This window comes from Vulpes vulpes, chromosome 2 (genome assembly GCF_048418805.1).
Source record: "Vulpes vulpes isolate BD-2025 chromosome 2, VulVul3, whole genome shotgun sequence".
In the NCBI taxonomy this organism is placed as follows: Eukaryota; Metazoa; Chordata; class Mammalia; order Carnivora; family Canidae; genus Vulpes; species Vulpes vulpes.
In genome coordinates, this window is record NC_132781.1 from 17,141,463 (window position 1) to 17,169,309 (window position 27,847).

The following is a 27,847-nucleotide window of genomic DNA, read 5'->3' on the forward strand; positions in this document are numbered from 1 at the left end:
AAGCAGGCTCCACGCAGGGAGCACGACGTGGGACTCGATCCCAGGACCCCGGGATCACGCCCTGGGCCCCAGGCAGTTGCTCAACCCAGGCGTTCCACTCACTTTTAAATTTGAAGAAAATACTGAGTTTTCCAGGCTACATACAAACCAAACATAAATGCCCATGCTGATAATTTCCAGGAGCTAGATAAACAAGCTCGCCCACAGAGAAAAAGCTTGAATTCGCGCAGAACTTGAATCCAGAACCAACTTGGGGACAGCCCAGTCCCCGCGCCAGATGCTCTCAGGCACCTTCCCACATTTCAGCGGGTCCAGACGCCGAAGGGTGAAAAGGCTAAAAGGCCCTAACTGGGCAAGCAGCAGCTGGCAAAGAGAAGCAGGGCTAAGGGATTAAAACATCAAAGGCCTTGCTACAAAGTCCGAGGCAAAAGGTCAGCTGCGACAAGACGTGCACCACAAGCTCCTGAGTAAATCGCCCGCGGCTCCGCACTCGGCCGAGGTACACCCTCGCGGGACCCGCAGCCCGCGCTCAAGATGGCGCCGCCGCCCCGCCCTCGCGTCCGCAGCCGCGGAGCCGGCGCATGCTCTGCGGGGCGGGGGCGCCGGGGGACGCGGCCGGGGGCGCGCGCGCGCGCGGCTTCACGGCGGCTGCGCGGCTGCGCGCCTGCGCGAGGGCGGGCGACGGGCGCGCGCGCGCGCGGCGGGGGCGGGCTCTTCTGAGCGCCCAGCTGTAGCCGCCAAGCCGGACGTGTCCGCGAAGATGGCGGGCCGGGTGAGTGCCGGCCCCGGAGCTGCGGCTCGAGGCGAGGGCGCCGGGCTCGCGGGCGCTCGGGGGTCCCGACGGCCCGAGCGGGAGGGGGAGTGAGTCCGAGCAGATGGGGGGTCCGAGGGGGCGGCCAGCCAGAGGAGGGCTTGAGGGTGAGAAGGGGGAGCGGTGGCGGGGGCTTAGCCTCAGAAACTCCATCCGCCCGAGGAAGCTCGAGGGGAGCTGCGCCCCTCACTACCCTGGGTCTCCTGGGTCTCCTCTGATGCTCGCCTTCTGTCCCCTGGGGCTTGTTATCCGCGTCCCCCAAGCCAGCCGCAGGGTTGTGGCGGTCCCAGCCCCGTCGGACGGGCTCTGGGGGCGTCGCACCCCCCTTGCCAGAGCTTATTAGGTGCAGCTGCGGGGATAACTGCGGGGGATCCGTCGGCTGCGTGGGGGCGAGGGCTGTGGAAGGACCATTAGGAGCCCATTTCTGCTGCTTTAGAGAGTGAAAGGTCTTGGGAGAGGAGGGAGGAGGTGCAAATGACTCGTAGCGTTAGACCTGAGCCTGGCTGGGGGACCTGTCACCGTCGGAACAGGCAGGAGTGTCCTCAGCTTGGAGTGGGGATGCGTTTGGGGTGTCGCGTTTTGTTTTTGTGAATGACAGTCGCTTTGAATGCAGTAGGGTATATTGTAGTTTCAGGATTTTAAATTTTACTTCCTCCTTTAGCTTCTTAAAATCGCGGCGGTGTAGTATGGGTTTGGCGAGGGGAGATAGGGCTGGTTCGGTGCCGTGCTGCAGTGTGCGTTGAGCTAAAAGCTCTCTCTGAGGGATGGATCTTGCCCAGAGATTACACTGGTCATAAACGTAGGGACATTAACTGCGTCACTAGGGGATAAGGATGTGCTTGGCCGATTTATTTATACTGGAATACTTGAACAAGTTTGCATAAATTTATGCGTGCATGCGGATGTCCTATCTAAATGGCATTGAAAGTCGTGAAATTATGGAGTGAGAAGACACCTTAAAGGTCATTTAATTTGACCTCTTCCTCTTCCCCATAGCCTCTCTTTTAATCTGTGGCTACTCTCTACCCATGTTTCAGAGTCTCTTTTCCCCCCCACCCAAGGAACCCCCACTCCTATGTATTCACCTGTTCCCTCTCTCTCTCTCTCTTTTTTTTTTTAAAGATTTATTCATTCATTCATTCATTCATTCAGAGCGAAGAGAGAGGCAGAGACAGGCAGAGGGAGAAGCAGGCTCCATGCAGGAAGCCTGATGTGGGACTCGATCCTGGGTCTCCAGTATCACACCCTGGGCTGCAGGCGGCGCTAAACCGCTGCGCCACCAGGGCTGCCCTCACCTGTTCCCTCTTAACATACTTAATCTTCTTCCATTTTAAGAGAAACCCTCCCTCCACCTTCACAGCTGTCTCCTTTTCTCTTCCCATTTTTCAGCCAGAAATTTGATGGAGTTGTGTACATTTACTGTCTTCCATTTGCTTACCACCTATTCAGCCCACTGAGGTCTGATTTCTGGCCTTATCAGTCCACTGAAACGAGTTCCTAAACTTAATTGACATTTTTCTTTTCTTTTTTTAAAGATTTCTTTTCTTTCTTTCTTTTCTTTCTTTTTTTCTTTCTTTTTTTTTCTTTTTGAGAGAGAGAGCCCGAGCACGGAGGGGGGGCGGGCAGATGGAGAGGAGGGGCAGAAGGAGAGGAGGGCAGAGGGAGAGGGAGAAGCAGGCTCCTCCCTGAGCAGGGAGCCTGACCTGGGACCCGATCCCAGGACCCTGAGATCCTGACCCCAGCAGAAGGCACTCAACCAGCTGAGCCACTCAAGCACCCTTAATTGACATTTTTCATTCTTTGTCTGAGTTGATGTCTCCACAGCATTTGACATTGACCATTTCATGAAAACGCTCTTCCCATGGGTTCTGTGCAGCCTTGCTTGTTTTTACTCCTACCTCTCTTTTGCAGACTCACCCTCCTCTACCCTGTTATTCAGTGCAGATATTCCTCAAGGCTCTCTTCTCTGTTTTCTCTTCAGGCAATCTCTTCTAAGCCTGTAGCTTCAATTACCATCCATATGCCAATGGTTCTCAATATTTTACTCCCAGTCCACACCTATCCTTTAAGTTCCAGATCAATGTCAGACTTCCTATGTAAAATCAAGGCACCTCAAACTCTACTGTTCACATCTAAACCCATGATCTTAGCCCACCTAATTAGTACTTTTCCTGTTTTCTATTTCAGTGAATGGCATCACCGTGCATCCACTTATATAGTCTGAAAACCAGTGTGGGTTGGAAAGGTGGTTGTGGTGGTGGTCATGGTCATCCTTTCTTCTTTCTTACCACATCCTCTGTCCCTCCAGTAAAATTCATCACTGAGTTCTGTTCCACCCAACTCCACCCCTTTGCAAAAAGGGTATTATTAGGGCTGAAGAATCTGGCTTGGACATTGCTGCTTTTTTTTGGGGGGGGGGGCATTGCTGCTATAACCAAATAATCCACTGAACTGGTCATGTGGGTTCTGTCATTTTAATATCCTCTTTTTTTTTTTTTTAAGATTTTTATTTGTTTATTCATGAGACACACACACACACACACACAGAGAGAGAGAGAGAGAGAGAGAGAGAGAATGAGGCAGAGACATAGGCAGAGGGAGAAGCAGGCTTCTTGCAGGGAGCCTGATGCAGTACTCGATCCTGGATCCCTGGATCACCCCCTGAGCTGAAGGCAGATGCTCAACCACTGAGCCGCCCAGGAGTTCCTGTCATTTTAATATCCTAAAAAGTATCTTCAATTTGTCTACCTCTCTGTATCTTCATTTCCACCACATTTTCTCAAACTACCATAATTTGTGGTTTGGACTACTTCAGGAAGCTCACTAGAGGTCTCTTTACAGCATTTTCCACATTGATTGTTTCTTCCCATGCCTGTTGGCTATTTAAACCCCTACCTCAATAGTATCGGGTTAATTTGGGGAGAAGATGAAATCCAAACTGGGCCTTTAAGGCCTTTTGTGGTTCTACTTCTGCTACTCTGTACTCACTGCTCTACTCTCTGTGCTCAGGTTATATAAGCCATTCAGTTCCTTGAACTTTAGTAGTTTCTCTTACCACAAGGTCTTTGCATGTGCTGTTTCCCTTCTTTGTGATGTTCTGTTCCCAACCATTTACCTCCTACTCATAGATCACTCATCTATTGAAGAGAAGCGTGTTCTGATCCCACATAAGTCATAATCCTTTGTTATATGCTCTTGAAGAACTGTATTCCTTTCCTTAGAGATTTATCTGTTATTTTAAATTTATCGGTGTGGTTATTTGCCTTGATCATTTATCTTCCATGAAAGAAGAGACCATGTTCATTTCCTCATTATCATCACTGGTGCTTTGCATATTGCCTAGGATCTAAGTACCCAGTACATTTTTGTTTAAAATGAAGCTAATTTAATCTCTGAATACTCTAGCAGTAGAAGGTGCATCACCATTAAAGCTAGCCCAATTTAGTGTCATATTAGAAAGGTCTTTTTTATGTGGAGTACCATGTAATTTTTAGCTGTTTAGAGCTACATATATTTTTTAAAGATTTTATTTATTTATTCATGAGAGACACAGAGAGAGAGAGAGAGGCAGAGACACAGGCAGAGGGAAAAGCAGGCCCCATGCAGGGAGCCCGACGTGGGACTCCATCCCGGGTCTCTAGGATCACGCCCTGGGCTGCAGGTGGCGCTAAACCGTTGAGCCACCCGGGCTGCCCTGTTTAGAGCTATATTGAACTAGACACAGTTCCTTTTCTGTATGATAGGTCCTCATATATTTGAAGACAGGTTACATATTCTCTCAGATTTTTCTCTTTTGCAATTTAAACATTCCCAATTCCTTTAACATTCTGTATTCCAAACCCTTTATCATTTAGGTTACCTTATTTTGGAAATGCTGTTTGCCAATATTTCTTCTAAAATGTGTCCCCAGTGGAACACAGTGATTAGTGAAGGATATGCTGAACACTTGTTCTCTTGAGCTAGACATTACCATTATTAATACAGGGTAAAGTTGTATTCTCTTTTTTTCCTGCAGTAAATCACATTCTTGGCTCATAATGAGCTTATAGTCAATTAAAACTCTTGTATTCTTTTAAAATTGGCTCCCCCAACCCATTCTATGTATTGTGCATTTTTAAAGTTAAATCTAAGTGTAAAACCCTATATTTATCTCCTTTACAATTTTTTTTTTTTTTTAAAGGTCAGGGCCTACCTGCTACTTGTTCAAGGTCTTCTTAATTCTCAATTCTTTCATGTTATACAACCTGGTAGTGCTGTCTGCTGGTTTTGTTTTCACCTGTAGGTTTAAAATTATGACTTCTGTGTCTACGTTCAAGTTATTGATCAAAAGGAGAATAAAATGGATCAGAAATAGCCCTTGATCATGCTGATGGGGACCTTGCTCTAGACTGATACACATCAGTATACTTTGGGTACCATTACTTAAATACAAACATATCTCATTTAATCTTGACAAAACCACCCTGCAAGCTAGGTAGTATTAATACTGTTTTATTCAGAGATAGGGGCTTGTTAATTTGCTAGGTTCACAACTAACTAGCAATGTCAGGATATGAATTCCAGCTCATTTTGATACTGTTACCTGCTTCACCAACTTAGTTACAAGGGTATAGAGAAGAGAAGATTTACCTTACCTAGAACTTTTAGAGGTTGCTGCCACAGTTTGATTTTCAAAAACTACCTTCTGTTTTTTGGAAAATCTGAACAACTTTGGGCCGTCCCTGATTGTCTTATTTTTCCCGATAACTATAATTTCCTAGTAACTACTCACTAATGTTTAACAAATAGAGTTAGCCTTGTTGTAATGCTTTTCCAATGAGTTCTGAATCCCTTTTTTTGTGGGAGAAAAGCTATTTTGAATTATTGCTTTTGGTTAGTTTAATTTTGGCATTCTAATGTCTTGTATATGGTATTTATATTGTGTAATTGAAGGAGACTTTTTCATTGTGTCATTATATCACATGTGTCATTGGTAGCATTTGTAACCTGTATATCTTGTCCTTTGCTTTTTCTGGGCAAAACAGACCATCGTGTTTAGTTCATCTGGAAAATTGGCTGAATAAAAAAAATGTGTGATATTATTCAGTAAATAACATCTACATCATGAGAATTTGATTATTTCCTAAAATATCTTTTTTTTTTTAAATTTTTATTTATTTATGATAGTCACAGAGGGAGAGAGAGAGAGAGAGGCAGAGACACAGGCAGAGGGAGAAGCAGATTCCATGCACCGGGAGCCTGACATGGGATTCGATCCTGGGTCTCCAGGATCGCGCCCTGGGCCAAAGGCAGGCGCCAAACCGCTGCGCCACCCAGGGATCCCCTATTTCCTAAAATATCTTAAAGGTTCTAATCTAAAAAGCAGAGAACCTGAAAGAAAATAATTTTTGTCATTCTCTTCTTTAGTGTATTTATTGTATAAGAAAAAAATGGAATTGTAAGTTGGATACGTTTTATAATAAATGATAAATTTATTTAAACTTACTTGATTACCTTTGGCCTTTCAAAAAGATTGAATTAGGTAATAAGTGTTCTTGGCTGTCTTAAATTTTTGCTGGCAATAAAACAGATTCTATAGTTCTAATTCTTATGCTTACATTGAATACAGACTCTTATTTATAAAAAACTCCACATACAGTTGGCTACCACTGCCCCAGGCTTCAACACTATCTATCTGTCAGAACTTTTATGCTAACAGCTTCTCTGGAATCCTAGAATCAGAAGTAGAGGAAAGAAAGAATCTGAAATAGAGCCTTAATAGTTTAGGAGAGCTGACTCTAAGTATGGAGAAACTCTTTAATAAAGTTGCTCTCTTTGGTGTTGCTTTTTGGGCCCATAAACCACCAGCACCACCTGGTTATCAAAAAGAAAAGAAGAACGGCTTTCCATGTTGTGTGAACTTTTTTGTACTCTATCATTTAAAATTACCAGAAATCTCAATTACTGGAGATTCAGCAGTCCTTTTCGAAAATATACATACAGTCATGCAAATAAAGACAATGGTTTAGTTTCTTCATAAATTCTTATACCTAGTTGAGGTAATTTGTTGTGAAGAAATAGGAATAAGATGATATTAAATAGGAATCTAAGGGAGAGAACTCTCTTAGGAGTTGAATGAGATGTACAAAGATGTTAGAGGTCAAATTTACCTAATCTCACATTTTGATAAGGGCAGGCCAGTATATTTTGTATCAGTATATTGATGAAACTTTTGTAACCTGATCTAGAAACCTAGCCATTTATTTATTTAATTTGAAAGATTTTATTTGAGAGCGAGCGAGCACGTGCCTGCATGAACAAGAGTGGGGAAGGGCAGAAAGGGAGAGTGAAGGAGAGGGAGAAAGAATCTGAAGCAGATTCTTAGGAGCTGGAGGCCCTGCTCTATTCTACTACTATGTGAGATCATGAGATCATGACCTGAGTGGAAACCAAGAGTCATGATGCTCAAACAACTAAGCCATCCATGCACCCCAAGAAACTAAGCCATTTATAAGATTTTTGTGCGTAAATGACATCTTTACCAAATAATCAACCTTCAGGTAGTTTGGGGCACAGGTTGTGAATTGGGGATAGTTTATGTGTAATACCACTAGTCCAAACAGATAATACAGAATGTTTTGTAGTCTTGTTTCCTAAAATCAGAGGTCTGCTGTCCAAAGCATATCAACTTTCTGCAATCTTATATACAGTAGTTATTGTTTTTGTATGTTACTTTACTGTAAATTTTATTTGCTTTTTAAAAAATATTTGAGACAGAGAGAGCACACACAAACAGGAGTGGCAGAGGGAGAGGAAGAAGCAGACTCCCCGCTGAGCAGAGCCTTGGGCTTGCTGGAGCTTGATCCTAGGACCCTGGCTGGGATCATGACCTGAGCTGAAGGCAGACACTTAACCAACTGAGCCACCCAAGCGCCTCTTTAGTGGAGATTTTAAAAAGTATCTTCAAATGCAAATACGTTTTAGTAAGTAAAATTGAACTCTTTGTAACACCATTAAATAGCTTCTTTTTGAAACAAAAGGAATTTATGCTTAAAATGGATGTGTTCTTTTTTCAAGTATTTAAAACAAGGTGCAACAGTATAAGGTGAAACTATACTATTGTACTGTTGAAAATTCTTGAATTGGCAGAACAGTGTGAACCTTTGGAAACACTTGCATTGGCAATATACTTAGGTGCTGTACTGCAATTCTTAAGGGTCCATACTCTAGGTATGGTATCTTAGGTAAAAATCTTTTAACGAGATCCTTGCTCACACTTCAGTATTAATACTCTTGAATGGGCTCTGAGGCCTACATTATGCTGTCTTCAGTTTCCTAGTGATTTAATGTCATAATTTCCAATCTATTTTTTTTTAAATATTTCACTTATTTACTTGAGAGAGAAAGTGAGAGAGAGAGAGAGAGAGAGAGAAAGAGAGAATGAGGAGCGTTAGGGGCAGAGGAAGAAGCAGACTCCCCACCCAGCAGGGACTTGACCTGGGTCTGGATCTTGGCACTTCAGGATCATGACCTGAGCTAAAGGCAGATGTTCAACCGACTGAACCACCCAGGCACCCCTCCAACTTATTTTTTATGATGGAAACTATTCCTTACTTGACTATAATTATTTCTAGAAGCTCTATGCATTAAAACAAGTATAATTTATATATACTCTAAGAGATTTTAAGCATGGGGTGCCTAGCTGGCTCACTCAGAAGAGCATGCAACTCTTGATTTTGGGATTATGAGTTGAGTTGGGTATAGAGATTACTTAAAAAAAAAAAAAAAAAAAAAAAGCCCAGCCCAGGTGGCTCAGCGGTTTAGCACCGCCTTCAGCCCAGGACATGAGCCTGAAGACTGGAGATGGAGTCCCACGTCAGGCATCCCAAGTCCGGCTCCCTGCATGGAGCCTGCTTCTCCCTCTGCCTTGTGTGTGTGTGTGTCTCTCTCTCTGTCTCTCTCTCTCTGTCTCTCATGAATAAATAAATAAAATCTTAATAAAAAAAGAAATCTTAAAAAAAAAAGATTTCAAGCAAGTACAGCAAATAGCATAACATATATCCATATGCTTACCACCCAGATTTAAGTGTTAACATATTGTGGTATTTGTTTCAGAACTTTAATTTTTAGAAATAAAACATTACAGATTCAATTGAATCTCTTTTGTATCTCCTTTTGATTCCACTAACCTTTCCCAGAAATAACCACTATTCTAAAGTTAGTATAGATCCTTTTTTCCACGTTTATGTATCTTTGTGCTCATAGGTAATATACTGTTTTGTGTTTTTTAAAATTATATATACTGGTGTCATACTGTATATTTCCTTTTGCAAACTGCATTTTTACAATTTAAAATGGCATTTGAAATTTAGCCATGTTGATATATAGAGAGCTAGTTAATTCTGTTTAATTACTAGGTAGTATCCTATTTTGTGAATATACCACAATTCTCTGTTTCCTTATCTGAGGATAATTTAAGTGGCTTATAATTTTATTTTTTCTGGAGTACACATTCTTCTATATGTCTCTTTACGTATATATGTAAGAGTTTCTTTAGGATATATGTCTAAAATATGTATCCTGTTGCTACATAGAATTGGTGGGTGATGAGTTACCTTTGTCTTCACCTAGTTATACCAGTTTGTACTCTTGCCAGCAGTGTATGAGTGCCCGTTACACGTCTTTTCCAGCACTTAACATACAGACATTTTAGTTTTTACAATATGATATAATCTTATTGTTTAAGTTTGCATTTTTTCCCTAATTACTAGTGAGATTGAGCAATTTTTATTATTGGTCATTGGGATTTCCTCTTCTGTGACTCACCTTTGTATATCCTTTGCCTGCTGTTGCTTTTTGGCTGTTAGCATTTTTAAAAAAAAATTGATTTGTATGGTTTTCCTTTTGAGGGGAGTAAGGTATGCTTTGGAATCTGGTTCTTATTTAGTTGTAAATAGCCTCTCCCAGACAGTGGTGATCTTTTCATGTTTACAGAGTTTTAGATTTAAATTTTATTATAGCTATAATTACTCACTTTACCTTTATGATTATTGTGTTTGGGTATTTTAAAATAAATCTTTTTTTTTTAAGATTTTAAAATTTATTTTAGAGAGAGAGAGAGAGCAGGGAAAGGGCAGAGGGAAAGAAAAAGAGAGAATCCTGAAGCCGACTTCCCACTGATCTTGGAGCCTGACAGGCTCAATCCCAGTACCCTAAGATCATGACCTGAGCCTACACCAAGAATGGGCTGCCCAATGGTCTGAGCCATGTAGATGCTGCAAAAGAAATCTTTACCTGTCTTCAAGTCAAAAGGATTTTCTTCTAAAAGGTTTAAAATTTTGGTTTTTACATTTTGGTATTTAATTCATCTGGAATTTATTTTTGTGTTTGGTGTGAATTCGGAAGCTAATTTTATTTTTTCCATATGTATAGCCAGTTGTCCCAATATCATTTATTGAGTCCATCCTTTTTCCCCACTGATTTTTAATGCTATCTCTGTTTTATAACCACCCAAGTCTGGACTCTTCTGTGGTTCATCTTTTGTTTGTCTATATATGTACCAATACCCCTGTCTTAATTAAGAGATGTAGGGGTGCCTGGGTGGCGCAATAAAGTATCTGCCTTCCGCTCAGGTCATGATCTCAGGGTCCTGGGATCAAGCCCCATGTCAGGCTCCCCACTTAGCAGAGTCTGCTTCTTACTCTCCCTCTCCCCTCCCCTGTGCTCTGTCTCTCTCTCTCTCAAATAAATAAAATCTTTGAAAAAAATAGCTTTAATATTAAATGTTATATATTTTGTAGTAATTGTATTATTTATGTTATATATATTATATGATAGCTTTAAAATTATTCTTGCTGTATGCTGAAATTATTCTTGCTCCCTCATTTTTTTTTTAATTTGGCATTTCTTGGCCCATTTCCATATGAAAGTAATCTCTTCTTTTAAAAGATATCTTTATCTTTAAATTTAAATTTATCTTTATCTTTATTGGGGTGCCTAACTGGCTTAGTCAGTAAAGCATGAGACTGAATCTCTGGGTCATGAATTCAAGCCTCATGTGAGGTGTAGAAATTACCTAAAACTAAAAAAACTTTAGGAAAAAAATTATCTTTATTGCTATTGATTTAACCTACATTTTTTCCTCATGCTTTACAAGGGCAGATAAAAGATAATTTCAATAAAATTCAGCTGAATTACCCTAAAAAGCTGATTTTCTTTTCCTTTTTTTTTTTTGACATTAGGCCAAATAGTACTAATAATTTATCACAACTTTGTGCTCTATATATCTGAAATCAAATGAATTAGCACCAGCTGTTTATGAGTAATGCAGGGTATTTTGGTCCTTTGCTAAATTCAGAGTGAAGTGCTAAAGTTTTTACGTGTTTTGCACTAGCCATATAGATCTTTGGTAATGGAGAAAACGGGAAAATTGTTAAAGTAAGAAATAAGTTGTCATTTTTGAAACCCAATAATTCACTTACTTTTAAAATACCTAAATAATAAAGAGTGTCTTAGGGTTTTGCTCATAGATTTTTAAGTATTGCAAAGTGTTTTTTTGTGTTATATGCATATGAACAGACATTTTCTTTCTTGGTTGACAAGTAACAAAAATAGCAATTATCCCTGATTCTCGGTCTTCCAAAGAACATCATTGTGGGGGAATTAAAAATATTTAGTTATCCTAGTTACTTTTCTCCTAGAGAATAATATTGACATTTTGTGAGATGATAGAAGATGTGATTCTCACTGTTTAAAACAGGCCTGGTGTGGAGGTATTACTTAGTGAATGTTAAGTGAATGGATGAATGTTTATTTCTAAATAAATTATCGTTTTGGACAATGTAGTTTGAATTTTAATGTTACATTCTTTGCCAACCTATTGAATATTGTACCGCTGTTTATTCTGTTATTCAGATCATTAATAATGTGGCATAGATCTAAATTTAAATAGCTGCTGGATTTCGTGTTAGTCTTTTTTCTCCATATGCGGATATTGAGTCTGATTACTGTTTTTTGTATATAAAGCCTCCCAATCACTTTACTACTTATCAACCATCAAAATAAACTCAATTGTGTTTATCAGGTTAAATGATGAAATGGCCTTGGAGCATCATTGAAGCCTCTTTTTCATATTTCTATTGTAGAAAGAAAGGAATGTATTGGTATTTCTGTTTTATGAAATTTATTTCTCTTAATACAGTGATTTTCCAAGTGGAATCTGCAGACCAGCTTCATGCCCAGTGTTTAAAAAATGTTTTTTTAAAAAGCACAATGAAGGGCAGCCCTGGTGGCTCAGCGGTTTAGTGTTGCCTTCAGCCCAGGGCGTGATCCTGGAGACCTGGGATCGAGTCCCACGTTGGGCTCCCTGCAATGGAGCCTCTTCTCCCTCTGCCTATGTCTCTGCCTCTCTCTCTCTCTCTCTCTCTGCCTCTCATGAATAAATAAATAAAATCTTAAAAAAAAAAGTTAAACAGAATGACTCAGTAATTTTACTCCTAGGTATATAACCAAGTGAGTTGAAAGTATATACTTATATATATATAAACTTGTTACATGGATGTTCATAGCATTATTTATAACTGCCACAAAGTAGAAATAACCCAGTGTCTATCAGCTGCTGAATAGATAAACAAATGTGGTCTATTCATACAGTGTGAATGAATGATCTAGTTACATGCTGCGATATAGAAAATCTTGAAGACATTATGCCTAGTGAAAGAAGACAGTCACACAAAGTTGACAGATTTTATTGTTATATGAAATGTCCAGAATAGGCAAATCCATAGAGACTGTTAAACTAGTGGTTATCAGAAGGTAAAGAGTGGGGAGAATTAGGACTATTAATTGTACTTAATTTCTTTTTGGAGTTTTCTGGAAATTATATGGAGTTAGTGGTGATGATTGCACAACATACTGAATATAGTACAAACCACTGAAGTGTACACTTTAAAAATGAATTGTATGTTATATGAAATTCTCTTAGTCTATTTGGGCTGCTACAATAAAATACCAGAGACTGGGTAACTAAACAACAGAAATTTATTTCTCACAGTTGTGAAGGCTAGAAGTCCAAGATTGGGCTGTCAACATGGTTGAAGTTAAACAATGGAATATTGTGATCCTTGAAGGTGATGAAATGAAACTGTATTATGTGCTTGAATTATATTGAAAGTACCTATAGGAATGAAAATATGCAATCTTCAGGTTATTCACCTTAAAATTAGAATTTTTTTCTCTTCTAAGTATGCAGTATTCAGAATGAATCACATTAAAAAATTATTTAGCGAGAAGTAATTTTCTTGCATTGTGAGAAACTAAAGCAGTAGCTAGAGTGAGGTAGTTACAGTTGACCTTTAAAGAACAAGGGGGTTAGGGACATTGACTCCCTGTGCAGTTGAAATTCCACTTAGAGAGGACGCCTGGGTGGCTTAGTGGTTGAGCATCTGCCTTTGGCTTAGGATGTGATCCCAGGGTTCTGGGATTGAGTTCTGCATTGGGCTCCCCACAGGGAGTCTGCTTCTCCCTCTGCCTATGTGTCTGCTTCTCTCATGAATAAATAAATAAAATCTTAAAAAATTTTTGACTCCCCAAAATCTTAACTACTAATATTCTGCAGTTACCAGAAGCCTTATTGATAAATGGTTGAATAACACTTACTTTGTGTGCTGTATGTATTATATACTATATTTTTAACAATGAATTAAGCTGGAGAAAAAATGTGAAGAGAATCATAAGGGTGGCACCTAGCTGGCTCAGTTGGTAGCATGTGACTCTAGAGGTTGTGAATTTGAGCCTTATGTTGGGCAAAGAGTTTATTTGATTAAAACAAATATGTATATATGCCTATTTATTTTTCTCCATATGCATTTATTATACTGTAATATATTTATTATACTGTAACACATTTATTTACATTTATTATACTGTGATATATTTATAAAAAAAAGCTGCATAGAAGTGGAGTTCAAATCCATGTAGTTCAAGGGGTCAACTGTAATACTGGATTTTGATAAAGAATTGTGAGCTGGAATGCTTACAGGAATGTAAAGCTCTTAAATAGTGCCTGGCACTTAATAAATCTCCCAAAACATACTAGCTATTGTTTTTTTTTTTTTTTTCATACTAGCTATTGTTATTAACACTCCTCTCTCACCACCACCAAATGGATAGTCAGTTGTCTCAACACCATTACTGAATAATTTCCTCCACTGATTCCCAGTCTTGTATATTAAGTTCTTCTGTATATCTGTTCTTTTTTTTTTTTTTTAAAGATTTATTTATTTATTCACGTGAGACAGAGAGGCAGAGACATAGGCAGAGGGAGAAGCAGGCTCCTTGCAGGAAGCCCAATGTGGGACTCGATCCCAGATCCTGGGATCACGCCCTGAGCCAAAGGCAGATGCCCAACCGCTGAGCCACCCAGGCGTCCCTGTGTATCTGTTCTTATTTCTGGGTTGGTGGTTTTACTCCATTGAACTGTTTGTTTTTGTGCAATACCATCTTGTTTTAATTACTGTGCATAGCATGTTTTGATATCTAGTAGGGCCATTTCCCCTTATTCTTCCTAAAAGTTTTCTTGGCTAGTTTAATAAATTAAAACATTCCCTCCCATTTCCTCTACTATATTTTACTTGGCAGTTGCAGTTTAGATTGAATATATGAATGACCCATTGGGATTCTGCTTATAATTACATTACCTTTATAGGTTAATATGGAGTTGATGATATCCTTACAATATTGAGTCATTGCATACAATAACATCATATTTCTTTACATTTATTTGGGTATTCTCTTATGTATTTGCATTGGTTTTCTTCATGAGGGTCTTATGCATTTTTGCTAAACTTTTCTGGTACTTTAAAGTTTTTTTTAAAATTTTATTAATTTATTCATGAGAGACACAGGGAGAAAGGCAGAGATATAGGCAGAGGCAGATGCAGGGCTCCAATTCTAGGACCCCGGGATCGTGACCTGAGCCAAAGGCAGACCACTCAACCACTGTGTGCCCACCCAGGTGCCCCAAACAGTTTTTGTTTCTGTTGTACTTGGAACCTTGTTGTCTATTTCCTATTTATAGCACTTTTTGGTTGTATGTATTTATCTGCTTAGAAAGGCATTAATTTTCTTCAACTCTGTAGATATATCTCCAAAAGTTTTAAAATTCAACAAATATTTATTGAGTCTCTGTCATGTGCTAGGTATCGTTACAAGTACTTCTCCAAATTTTTAAGTAATTTTTAAGACATTGACGAACTTTCCCAAAGTAATGCAGTCTTGGAGAGGAAATTATCTATTCACAGTGCCAAAGACTCAGTTAACTGACTATGATTTAGTGCTCATTTACTGTCATTGGTTAACCTGCCCAATATAAATAAATCTTTAACTTTATATTTATCAAATGGTTCTGTTTCAAACCATATTTTACAGCTTCTTACTGAGTTTGCTAGAAGTGCTCTTATTTACAGAAATCCTTGTCACACTGTTATCAAAGAAAATTAGGTTTAACCAACATTATTTTATTATGAAGAAAACACACAAAGGATGAGACAGTGTCTTACATGTCATGCATAATGACAACGACCTTTATTAAGCATGTCCTTTGAGTTATTTTCCTAATGTGCATGTTCATAACTGTGTATACAGAAGCAGACAGAGGTTTAAAATAAAATGCCATCAGTTAACTTTAAAGATTTATTTATTTGAGAGAGGGGGAGCCCAAGCGAGAGTGAGCACGAGCAGGGGGAGGCACAGAGGGGGAGAGAGAGAGAGAGAGAAAGAGAGAGAGAATGAATCTCAAGTAGACTCTTTGCTGAGTGTGGAGCCTAATGCAGGGCTGGATCTCATGACCCTGAGACTATGACTTAAGCCAGAATCAAAAGTTGGACGCTTAACTGACTGAGCCACCCAGGCACCTCACCATCAATGAACTTTATTTATTTTTTTTAAAAAATTTATTTATTCATGACAGACACACAGAGAGAGAGGCAGAGACACAGGCAGAGGGAGAAGCAGGCTCCATGCAGGGAACCTGGCGCGGGACTCAACCCTGGGTCTCCAGGATCAGGCCCTAGGCTGAAGGCGGTGGTGCTAAACCGCTCAGCCACTGGGGCTACTCCATCAATGAACTTTAAAACAAAACTTTTAATTTGGTAAAATTGGAAAATGCAGAAAAAAAAAGATGAAAAGAAATGAAATCACTCATAGTTCCATTATCCAGTCATAGTTGTTTTTTATATTTTGGTGCATTTCCATTAAGTTGATTTGCTATACTTTTTATATAATATCCAGTGAACTCTTATGTTGCATTTGGCTTCTTTTCCTCATTATTATGTTTTTGAAGTTTATGTCTATAGTTTCTTTTTAATTTCTGGTTAGTATTCCATTGTATGGCTGTACTACAATTTGTTTATCCATTCATGTGTTGGTAGGCACTTGTGTTGCTTTCTACTTTTTGTCTATTATGAATAAAGCTTCTGTGAGCATCTGTGTATGAGTGTGGCTATATGCTTTCATTGAATAAAAAGCTAAGTATAGACTTACTGGATCACATTAACTTTATAAGAAACTATATTATGTTTTTGCCAGCATTTAAATATTATCAGCCTTTTACATTTTTCTCTGGGGTTCCCCCACAAAAAACCAAAATGGGAACTTGATTTTTTCTTTTTCAATGTAAATCTGTAAAGGAATTTTAAGGCCCTTAGGGATGTCAGGAGATTCATTTATCTGAATAGTTATTGGTCTGAAATGGATAAGATGAAAGTATCCCTACAGGCTCTTTGAGAGATAATTTTAGGACATACAAGTTTAATTTATTTCTATCCCATCCTGTCTAGGCTCATGTAAATTCAGAATTTTAATAGAAATTATTAGAGGAGTTTATAGCACAGAGTGATTCCATAGGATTGAAGACAGGTATTACTGATGGACTTTCTCACATTATTCTAGATGAGCCCTGTCCAATGAAACTTTCCACAGCGATAGCTACTAACTGCATGTGGCACTTGAAAGGTGGCTAGTGAAACTAAAGGATAATTTTTAATTGTGTCTAATTTTCATTTTAATAGCCATATCTGTCTAGTGGTTACTCTAGATTTGATCTAGACCAGTGCAGTTCTAAAATGTTATTTTCCAGCAAAGATCATCTGACAAGAAATAATTCAATGAGACTTGTCAGCGGAGCTGGCTCTGGGCAAGTTCATGTTCTCCGTCCTACTTCCCTTTCCTGTGGGGGATTTGTGTGTCTCTAGAGAGTTGTAACCAAGGTCTCAAGCACTTCAGAGGACGAACCCATGGATGCATGAGTGTTGCAGTTAGGGTATGGGCAGTTATTTGGTGATGAGCTCTTCTAGTTAGGTATTACACTCTTTTTTTTTTCTTTTTCTTTTGCCCTATTAAATTGTTTGGTAAACAATATAACATATATTTTAATACTCTAGTTCTTAAAGTAGACCTTTGGACAGAAGTATGCTATTTAAATTTGAAAACCGGGATCCCTGGGTGGCGCAGCGGTTTAGCGCCTGCCTTTGGCCCAGGGCGCGATCCTGGAGACCCGGGATCGAATCCCACATCAGGCTCCCGGTGCATGGAGCCTGCTTCTCCCTCTGCCTGTGTCTCTGCCTCTCTCTCTCTCTCTGTGACTATCATAAATAAATAAAAAATTTAAAAAAAAAATCTTAAAAATAAATAAATAAATAAATAAATAAGTAAATTTGAAAACCATATAACATTGCCCAGAGAAATTCTGGTTCAATCCTTCCATTTTTTTTTTGATGAAGAGGAGCAAATTCTTTCTGCATTTTTAACAGCTTTCAAGTAATGATATAATTACTTCTACTAAAGTTTCCATTAAAGATTTATCGTGATTTCTGTTCTTTTGAGGTAGCGATGAATTGTTAATTTCTTACATTTCAAATTGTTAGTGAAAACATTTTATAGCCTTTAGATGGTTAAATGTTCTAGGAACCCAGATAACTGAACTTATGTAATATTGCTTATCAGTGTAGTATTTTCATTTCATAATAGCTGCCTGGTTGTAGAAGCTGAGTTTTTATTGTTTCCTAGAGGCAAGGTCAGTTTTAGAAAAATTGTGGAATTTTCCCTTGCCATTACTGTGGTAAATAAACAGCTACTATTTATAGGAATTGATATTTTGATGAGAAGATGAGATACCCTGCTTGGCTTATATTAAAAACACAGATGCTTCTAGATTCCAGTAGGGAGGCCTTTTACCGCATCTGTTTTAGTTGGCTAGTCAGAAGACTTCTACAGAGTTTTTCACCTTCTTTTGAAGGACACTAGCTCTTTGACAACAAGTTTACAAATGAAAAGCTTAACTTACCATTTTGTAAGCTTTTTTTTTTTTTTATTACTTTGGCTATATCAGTTCTGTGTAATTTTGAACTGTTAGATAATTTATTTCACATCACCTCCCAAGTAACCTTGAAATGTGTTTTATGCACATGTCTTTTGAACTGTTTATTCTGCAGTTAGGTTTGTATTGATCCATAAGTTCATTTATTCAGCAGATATTTGATGAACACTCGCTGTGTACCAAGCCCTATACTAGTCCTGGGGAACCCCAGATATAAGTAAGATATAGTCTTAGTCCTTGAAAAGCTTAAGGTGTTTTATGCCATGCAAACATGTAAACAGACAATAAAAATACAGTCAGGAGCTTTCATTTGAGGTTTATTGTATCAGTTTACTGGAGAGGGAAATGTGTCTAGGAAGGTCTTCTAGAAAAAGTAATGTCTTGAGCTGAGAATTGTTGAAATGATTAGGAGTTAGCTAGGCAAGAGGCTCAGCATTCGGGGAGAGAGAAGAATATACAAGGAAGAAGCTTATAGGTGAGAGAGACCCCAGGATAGGTGGGAAATTTAAGTTTGGTACACTTTTGTCAGATGGTATTCAAACTAACCATACTATCTCATTTATAGTGCAGACTTATGATTCAGACTTTATTTACTTCATGTTCTAAATAAGTGATTTCCAAGCAGTTTATGAATCCCATAAGTAAAACATGTTTTTGGTCATATATCTCCAAAATATCTACATATTTATTTGTAAGTGACATGCTAATAGTTTATATGCATAGTAAAACATATACAAAATGAGATTAAAAGGATGAACTAAAGATGAAAAATATTCTTTTTATTTTATTAAAAATATAAAAATCAAAATGCTGTTTCACTATTTTTTATAATCTTGTCTTAATATTTTGTGAGATAACAATTTTGAGGTCTGTTTTCTAAATGTAGGTAATTTTGATGCTTGGATTATTTGCAAATCCTTTTTTTTTTTTTAAAGATTTATTTATTTATTTATCATAGAGAGAGAGAGAGAGAGAGGCAGAGACACAGGAGGAGGGAGAAGCAGGCTCTATGCCGGGAGACCGATGTGGGACTCGATCCCAGGACTCCAGGATCGCGCCCTGGGCCAAAGGCAGGCGCTAAACCACTGAGCCACCCAGGGATCCCCGATTATTTGCAAATCTTTCTGTTGCACACAGCCCACTTTAGGAATCACTGCTCTAACTGGGATAACTATATTGAAATTAGCTTTTTAGTTAAAATCAAAGCAAAAGGTAATTTTTGCTCTGTACATTTGTATTTGGGAGGCAAATTTAAGAAGAATCAGCTTTGGCTTGAGTTTTATTTTTTATTTTATTTTTTAAAATTTTTATTTATTTATGATAGTCACAGAGAGAGAGAGAGGCAGAGACACAGGCAGAGGGAGAAGCAGGCTCCATGCACCGGGAGCCCGACGTGGGACTCGATCCCGGGTCTCCAGGATCGCGCCCTGGGCCAAAGGCAGGCGCCAAACCGCTGCGCCACCCAGGGATCCCTTGGCTTGAGTTTTAAAGAATGAGTACTTTAGTCAAAAACTACATGTCATGACTACAAAGGTCGTATTTCACTAACTTGGAAACCCTAGAGAATGGTGGAAGGGTTATTGGTTAAGTAGGTTATTTGAAGGAATGTTTTGCTAGAGCTTTGGAAGAAGCTCTTGATCAAAAAGATTAATTGCTGTTTGAAAAAAATATACCCTCTAATTATCTTTGTTGGGAGGTATTTGTATGATGACTTTTCTTCATCCTTAGGAGCTGTGGCTCATACCATTTGGGATCTTCTCAAAAGATACTTTTTCATGATACACTTTATTAAAGTTAGTGAATTTACTTCATTGTATTTCAATCAGTCAGAATTTTTTTCTCTAGAAAAGATGGAAAACAAAATGAAATAAGTTTGAGTGAAAAAAATTTATTGGTTCATACCAATCTTCAGTATTTGTCTCAAGGGCTTTAACTTGGTTGTCAGGTCTGTGTTTCAAAGTGTCTTGTTTGTATCTCTGTTACCTTTGCTTTCTTGTAATAGTTTCACTCTCTTATAGACCAGAAAGTCCTCCTGTATGCAGTAGTGAGGCAAGGGAAAGTGTCCTTCTGGCACATGTCTATATAAAATCCACTGATGAAATAGAACTCTGTGATTGCCTGTGTACTGGGATTGGCAGGCCTGCAAAAGCGTATGGAATGGGGAGGGAACAGTTTCCCGAAGGAAGGGTTTGCTGTTACCACAGAAGAAGGAATGCAGGGAGTCAAAAACAATAGGTATTTATGGCAGGTGATGAGGAACAGAGGACAGGACACATAAACTTATTCTTTAAGGTTATGAAAGATGACCTAATTTTATTTTCCTAATCATTGATTTTTATAGACTATGCAAGCTGCAAGATGTCCTACAGATGAATTATCTTTAACCAACTGTGCAGTTGTGAATGAAAAGGATTTCCAGCCTGGCCAGTAAGTATCTAACTTTGTTTTCTCCTAACCCGCCAAGTGGTATTTTAGAAACTTCTAGAGAGCCTTATTTTTTAGAAAACTTGAGAATAATTTTTTCATTCTTCTTTCTGAGTTGGAAAATGGAAGAGATGAGAGTTATGTATTTTAGTTTTTACTGTGTTAAACTTTGGTTGATACATTTTTAAAATCATACATAGCTCTTTATATATAACTTTTATTTTTACCAACTTTCTTAGCAGTACTAAACGTACTGGCTATATGAATCATATATAGCATAGTCATTAGGTTTTTGGCTTTGCAGTCAGATTGAGTTTAAATTCTGACTCTGCCAGTTACAAACTAGGTGACCATGGTTAATTTTTATCTACCATCTCTGTGCCTCTGTGTACTAATCTGTGAAATGGGGATGATGGTAGTATCTTCTTCAGGATATTTGTACAGATTGACTTATATAAATAAAACATTTAAGACAGTGCCTAGCACATTAATAAGCCCTCAATAAATATCAGCTATTTTGATAATTAAGAGATATAAAAATTGGAAGATGCACAAAAAGTATTTCTAAGTATTTATTTATAAATTTTTTGTTGTTGTTGTTGTCATTTATTTTAATTGACTGACATCACCCCTGCCAGAATTTCTAAAAATGCTGCTACCAAGTTCAGTGCCACCCATATGCTTCTGAGGCTGGTAAAGGTAAGGAGATAAAAGAGCCCCACCAGAAAGCAGCTAGGGAAATAAGGAACAACAAGGGCGTATTTTTAACTGAGCCCTTTTTTTTAAAGCTATCTGTGAAATATAGGAATTTTACAAAGTTAGAATTTCCAATTATCTGTAGTTTTCAGCTTCAGATTCAAGGGCCTGCACTATATGATTGCAGTAATATTGTTTTATGTCCTAAAATTTCTATGATACTAAGTTTAACACGTAACTTTCTATGTATAAACTGGAGTATAGATAATTGGTGTGAGAATTTGTTTATGGAAATCTCTTACATTTGTCAAATGTTCACCGTACTCGTGGTAGAGTTACTTGAATATAGCAGATAAAAGAACTTGTGTTCTAGTGGCAAAATAATATGTATAGAAACGTCAAGTATTAATATTTAAAAAGTCATAGCATTGTAAAAGATGTTTTTTTCTGTTTTTTTTTTTTTTTTACAATTTTATTTGTTCATTTAAGAGAGAGTGCACACACAAGCAGGGAGAGAGGCAGAGGGAGAGGGAGAAGCAGACTCTCCACTGAGCAGGGAACCCAGTGTGGGGCTTGCTCCCAGGATACTGGGACCATGACTTGAGCCAAAGGATGACACTTAACTGAGCCACCCAGGCATCCCAAAGATGATTTTTTAAGATTTTATTTATCCATGAAAGACACAGAGAGAGGCAGACACATAGGCAGAGGGAGAAACAGGCTCCATGCAGGAAGCCTGATGCGGGACTTGATCCCGGGTCTCCAGGATCACACCTTGGGCTGAAGGCAGCACTAAACCGCTGAGCCACCTGGGCTGCCCTAAAAGATGATTTTAAAACAGATAGTGCTGTTTCAAGATAGGGTTTGATTTTATCACACACATGGTCCTTGGCAATTTCTTGTAAGTTATCATGAATAACTGTATTTTATCTGTTTATGGGTAACTTCTGACCAGAGTGAATTAGCACAAAATGCTTTGAAATAGTAAATATTGATATCTACATGAAAGCTGATATATTTTGTGACTAGTTTTAATTTTTATCATCTTTTTAATTTTATAGGTTGTTACTATTTCAACTATTATGAGAGCCTGCAGAGATTTAATGAATAGTCCTAAAACTAACTTTTTTGGACTGGTATATCCTGGTTCTTCTATTTTTGGTTATCATCCTTTTATTCTATTTAGGATGTGACATAATTTTCAGTAGAGGAAATTCACCTAATTTTTACTCATATCAAGGACTCTAAATCATTGTCTTTAGTTTTATGTAAACTGGTGATACAATGATTTTGATATTTTGAATAGTATGTACTCTCTTAAACTTGATCCTGATTCTGCTTGATGTGTGCTTGACCTAAGGTTATGCCTGGAAAACATTTTGAATTGCTGACAGTTTTTAGAAATGAAATTTGTGGTTCTGTTCCTTTCACACTCTCAAACACTCTGCCGTGTTTCCACCTGGTACTCATCAAGCATCATGTTGGAAATTAATAGTGAAATTAATGTTTTTTTTCTTTTGACATGGAGTATTAACTGTGTTTCTGTCTTTTAGGCATGTGATTGTGAGGACCTCTCCCAACCACAGGTACACATTTACATTGAGGACCCATCCATCGGTGGTTCCAGGGAGCATTGCATTCAGCTTACCTCAGGTAACTCAGATGCTAATTTATTTTCTTCCATTTGCAGAAGTCCAGGAAAAATCAATTCATTTAAAGTAGGTGTCATCCTGTAACTATTGATTTGAAGAAAAAACGTCTAAGTATTTATATAAGGAATTTAAAGAACATTCTTTTTTGGAAGGGGATAGGAGCAGAGAGATTGGGAGAGAGAATCTTAAAGCAGGCTCCATGCCCAATGCTGAGCCCAATGAGAGACTTGATCTCACAACCCTGAGATCATGACCTGAGCTGAAATCAAGAGTTGGATACTTAACTAACTGAGCCACCCAGGCACCCTTAAAGATACATTCTTAATTGCCAGTTTTACTGTTTGCCTTTTATTACCTTGATTTTTTTTTCCTAATTTTTAAAAAATCTGTGGTAATATCAGTTAGCTATTAGATAGTCTCAAGTTATTTTAATGTTAACTCATAGGGTAACAGAAAATATATACAAATAACATTTACTTGTAAAATTGACATCTAATGATAATGATTTTATTTATTTATTTATTTTTTTGAAATTATTATTTATTTATGATAGTCACAGAGAGAGAGAGAGAGAGGCAGAGACACAGGCAGAGGGAGAAGCAGGCTCCATGCACCGGGAGCCCGACGTGGGATTCGATCCTGGGTCTCCAAGATCGCGCCCTGGGCCAAAGGCACGCGCCGAACCGCTGCGCCACCCAGGGATCCCGATAATGATTTTTAAAATGCAATGATGTGGGGTGCCTGGGTAGCTCAGTTGGTTGAGCGTCTGTCTTTGGCTTGGGTCATGATCCCAGGGTCCTGGGATCAAGTTCCACGTCAGGTTCCTGGTTTGGGGGCAGGGAGGGGAGTCTGCTTTTCCCTCTGCCCTTCCCCCTGCTCTTGTCCCCCCAAATAAATAAATCTTGAAAAAAAATTATTTAAAAAAATGTAGTGATGAATAGGATGTGAGTAGTTGCTATCTCAAATTACAATGTTACTTCCTGGGCTTCCTAACAAGTAGAGGGATTATGATTACATTTTTATAACCGTTGCTGGATTCTATGGCGAGAAAATTGCCCAGCACTGTTGCAGGCACCTAATACAAAATTGAGAAGCATTGCAAGTACTAGTCTGTATCCTTTTCTTCCTTGTTGTCTTACTGGTGCTGCTGATCCCAGTCCTCATCAATGTAATGCAACCTCTGCCTTCTAGTATGCTAATAAGCATTGATTTATTCCCCTGGAGGTTGAAGGAAAGAGATCAAACACTCTATAGGGATCGATTAAAGATCTCTTGAAGTGGGGCAGCCTGGGTGGCTCAGCGGTTTAGCGCCACCTTCAGCCCAGGACGTGTTCCTGGAGACCTGGGATCGAGTCCCGTGTCAGGCTACCTGCATGGAGCCTGCTTCTCCCTCTGCCTGTGTCTCTGCCTCTCTCTCTCTCTCTCTCTCTCATAAATAAATGAAATCTTAAAAAAAATTATCTCTTGAAGCCCTCAAAAATTATAGAAGATCTTTACTCACTATTCCCCTTTTCTCTGTTTGGATGCCTCTTTATATCAGGACTACTTTTCACATTTGTTCCTATACATCAAATGTTTGAGATATTTTAGAGTTTACCAGATTTTGCAGAGCTGGGATTGTGGTGGTCAGAAAAGGAATTTCTAGTTGTTTTTTTCTTGTCTCTCTGCTTTTTAAAAAACGTTCCCTAATATTTACTGTAGGCAAAGTACTGTTCTAAGTACTCTTGCATATATTAGTTCATTTAATACCAAAAACAGCTCCATATGATAGATACTATTATTGTCCCATCCTTTGAGTCTGTCTTTGGGATTGAAGTACAGAACCTAATTGTGGCCGCTTTGTGATCCAAAGTCTGGACTTACCCAGCATGCTGCTAAGTCTCTCATTGGCTGGAAGTGAGATGGGCATGAAGGGCAGAGAGGTGGGAGAGGAGGTACCTGTGATGAGGGAGCTAGAGGGGAAAGCAGGTGTTGCACATATTCACAATGTAGCATCTTCACAATCCACCCCCAAATCTGCGTTGCTTGATGAGTAGACAGAATGTGGATTTTCAGCCAAAAATTATTTTTCTCACTGTTCTTTGAAGTGTTATCAGTAGTGACTAATTTTGAATCCATACCAAGCCAGTCCTGAATTCCTGCCTAAACACAATCTGGCCTGCCTCCGTACATTCTTGCTGTGTAACCAGTCTGGACCTGGGAGATGCTAAAGTCTAGTTGCAAATGCCTGAAAATCCTTTGGCTAGTACAAAGAGTAATCAGGACCATTTAATGATTGGAATCCTGCTTGGGTTTCAGGCTAGATTAGCTGACCAGCTGTAATTTACTTTTCATGAACTGAATGTCTTTCTCTCTGAGATATTACACAAATAATAAAAGTAACCATAGTATATTTAGAATACTGGAATATTATCTGTTACTATGAAGGCCTTCAGGAGCAGTTTAATGTGCAAAGGAGCATCCTCCTTGGTGATTCCCATTTTATTGTACAAAGGCAAGCTTTGTATGTTTTTAGGTAGATGTTCAGATATAAACTATAGCATGTAAATATGTTTCCTAGAGCCACTATAACAAAGTACCACAGAATGGGTGGCTTAAATTGATTCTCTTGCAGTTTGGGAGTCTAGAAGTCTGAAGTCAAGGTGTCAGCAAGACCATGCTCTGTGCAAAGGCCTTAAGAAAAATCTGTTCCATGCTTAGTTAGCTTCTGGTGTTACCAACAATCCTTGATATTCCTTGACTGGTAGATATATCACTTCAATTTCTGCCAACATCATCACATGACTTTCTCCCCACGTGTCTGTCTGTCTCGTCTCTTCCTGTAAGGATACCATGTCATATTGGCTTATGGCCTACCCTAATTTGATATGACCTCATCTTAACTTGATTGCTTCTGCAAAGACCCTATTTCCAGATGTGTTGGTATTCATATGTGCCCGAGGCAAAGATTTCAGCATATCTTTTTGTGGAACACAGTTCAACATACAATACTAAACCACATTTTAATCCTTGAATGTGTTCCTATTACTAAAATTCATGGAAATTCCTATTTTCTTTTCTCTAACTTTGACTGATTCAGTTTTAAGTGTCTTTTTTAAATTTTATTTTACAGCGAAAATGGGCTGGACTTTCTATTGGGCAAGAAATAGAAGGTAGGTATGTTTTTTAGCTACCTGATATAGATTTTCTTTATGATTTTCTTATGGTTGTGGATATCTGTAAAATTTTCTATTACTGGTTGTCAGGCCATTAAACATTGATCCTGTTTGTGTTACTGGTTAGATATATGAGAATGGAAAAGTTAAATAGTATGGTACTTACCTTTTGACTTGCTATTCTGCCTGAAAATTGCAATCTAATGGAGGGAAGAATATCCACTAACTCGTAGGTCACAGAATGGGTACAGGGTAAATAAGTGCTCAAATATTACCATTGGGAGCTCTATGTGAAAGTAGTCAGTGGATGAATTGATTAGAGACTGGAAAATCAGCCAGAGAAATATTTTTAGGCACGGGAGTTTTGAGCATGATTATGAAGTAGGGGGAAAGCATTACATAATAGAGATAAAGAAGAAAGGCTCATTTCTCTTAACATGAGAAATAATATCAGTAAAAGTCATTCATATGGGAGCAAGCAAATCATAGGCAGGGCTCAGGAAGTATGTTTGCCGGATTGAAAGGATTTACCTGAATGAGGTCTATTAAGTGATGGGAGTATGCAGTTAGTGGAGGGCCTTAAAGTATATACGAAAATTTTGGATTTTATTCAAGGACAATTGAGAGCCCCTGAGAATTTTTTTTTTTAAAGATTTTTATTTTATTTATTCATGAGAGACACAGAGAGAGAGGCAGAGACATAGGCAGAGGGAGAAGCAGGCTCCTTGCGGGGAGCCTGATGTGGGACTCGATCCCAGGACTCCAGGATCATGCCCTGAGCCAAAGGCAGATGCTCAACCGCTGAGCCACCCAGGCATCCCCCACTGAGGATTTTTGAACGAGCCCATCATCTTAACTTTAGAAAAGATTCTGATGTCCGTGTGGAGTATAGTGAGGAAAGGGGAGAATTCAGGAGTCAAGGACAATAACATGGAGGTTATTTGACTTGCCTAGAATTATGTTGTGAAATTATGGCTATGGAAAAAAGTTTATTTTTATTTTTATTTTATTTTATTTTATTTTTAATTTTTTTTTAAGATTTTATTTTATATTCATGAGAGACAGAGAGAGAGAGAGAGAGCGGGGCAGAGACACAGGCAGAGGGAGAAGCAGGCTCCATGCAGAGAACCTGACGTGGGACTCGATCTCGGGTCTCCAGGATCACGCCCTGGGCTGAAGGCGGTGCTAAACCACTGAGCCACCCGGGCTGCCTGGAAAAAAGTTTTTAAGAGTCTAAGTCCTGTTGGGGGTGCCTTGGTGGCACAATTGGTTAAGTGTCCAACTCTTGGTTTTGGCTCTGGTCAGTGATCTCTGAGTCATGAGATTGAGCCCCACCTTGGGCTCTGTGCTCAGCATGGAGTTTGCTTGAGATTCTCCCTCTGCCTGTCCTGGTCATGCTGTGTGTCTCTCAAATAAATAAATCTTTAAAAAAGTCTAAGTTATGCTAAAGAGAATTAGTTACTTAGTGATTCTGTTTTACTGAGATATGTTTTTTTTTTTTTAAGATTTTATTTATTTATTTGAAAGAGAACATAATAGCATGAGTGCGAGGGAGGAGTAGATAGAGAGGGAGAGGCAGACTCTCTGCTGAGCAGGGAGCCTGATACAGGGCTGATCAGAATTCCTATATACTACTTTTACCTAGATTCACCAATTTTCATATTTTTATTATTTTTTAAAGATTTAATTTATTTATTCATGAGAGATACAGAGAGAGAAGGAGAGACATAGGCAGAGAGAGAGAAGCAGGCTCCAT

The 27,847-nt window shown here is 38.7% G+C and overlaps 1 protein-coding gene across 1 annotated transcript in view; it reads left to right on the forward strand.

Moving 5' to 3' along the window:
- Nucleotides 1-623: 623 nt before the first annotated feature.
- Nucleotides 624-27,847, forward strand: part of NSF (N-ethylmaleimide sensitive factor, vesicle fusing ATPase) — a 144,068-nt gene continuing 116,844 nt past the window's right edge. Inside the window, exons 1-4 of the mRNA XM_072746950.1 lie at nt 624-772; nt 20,506-20,591; nt 22,838-22,937; nt 26,049-26,088. Of these exons, the coding sequence (XP_072603051.1) occupies nt 761-772; nt 20,506-20,591; nt 22,838-22,937; nt 26,049-26,088 (238 nt within the window). The 5' untranslated portion in view covers nt 624-760. The remainder of the gene's footprint in view (nt 773-20,505; nt 20,592-22,837; nt 22,938-26,048; nt 26,089-27,847) is intronic.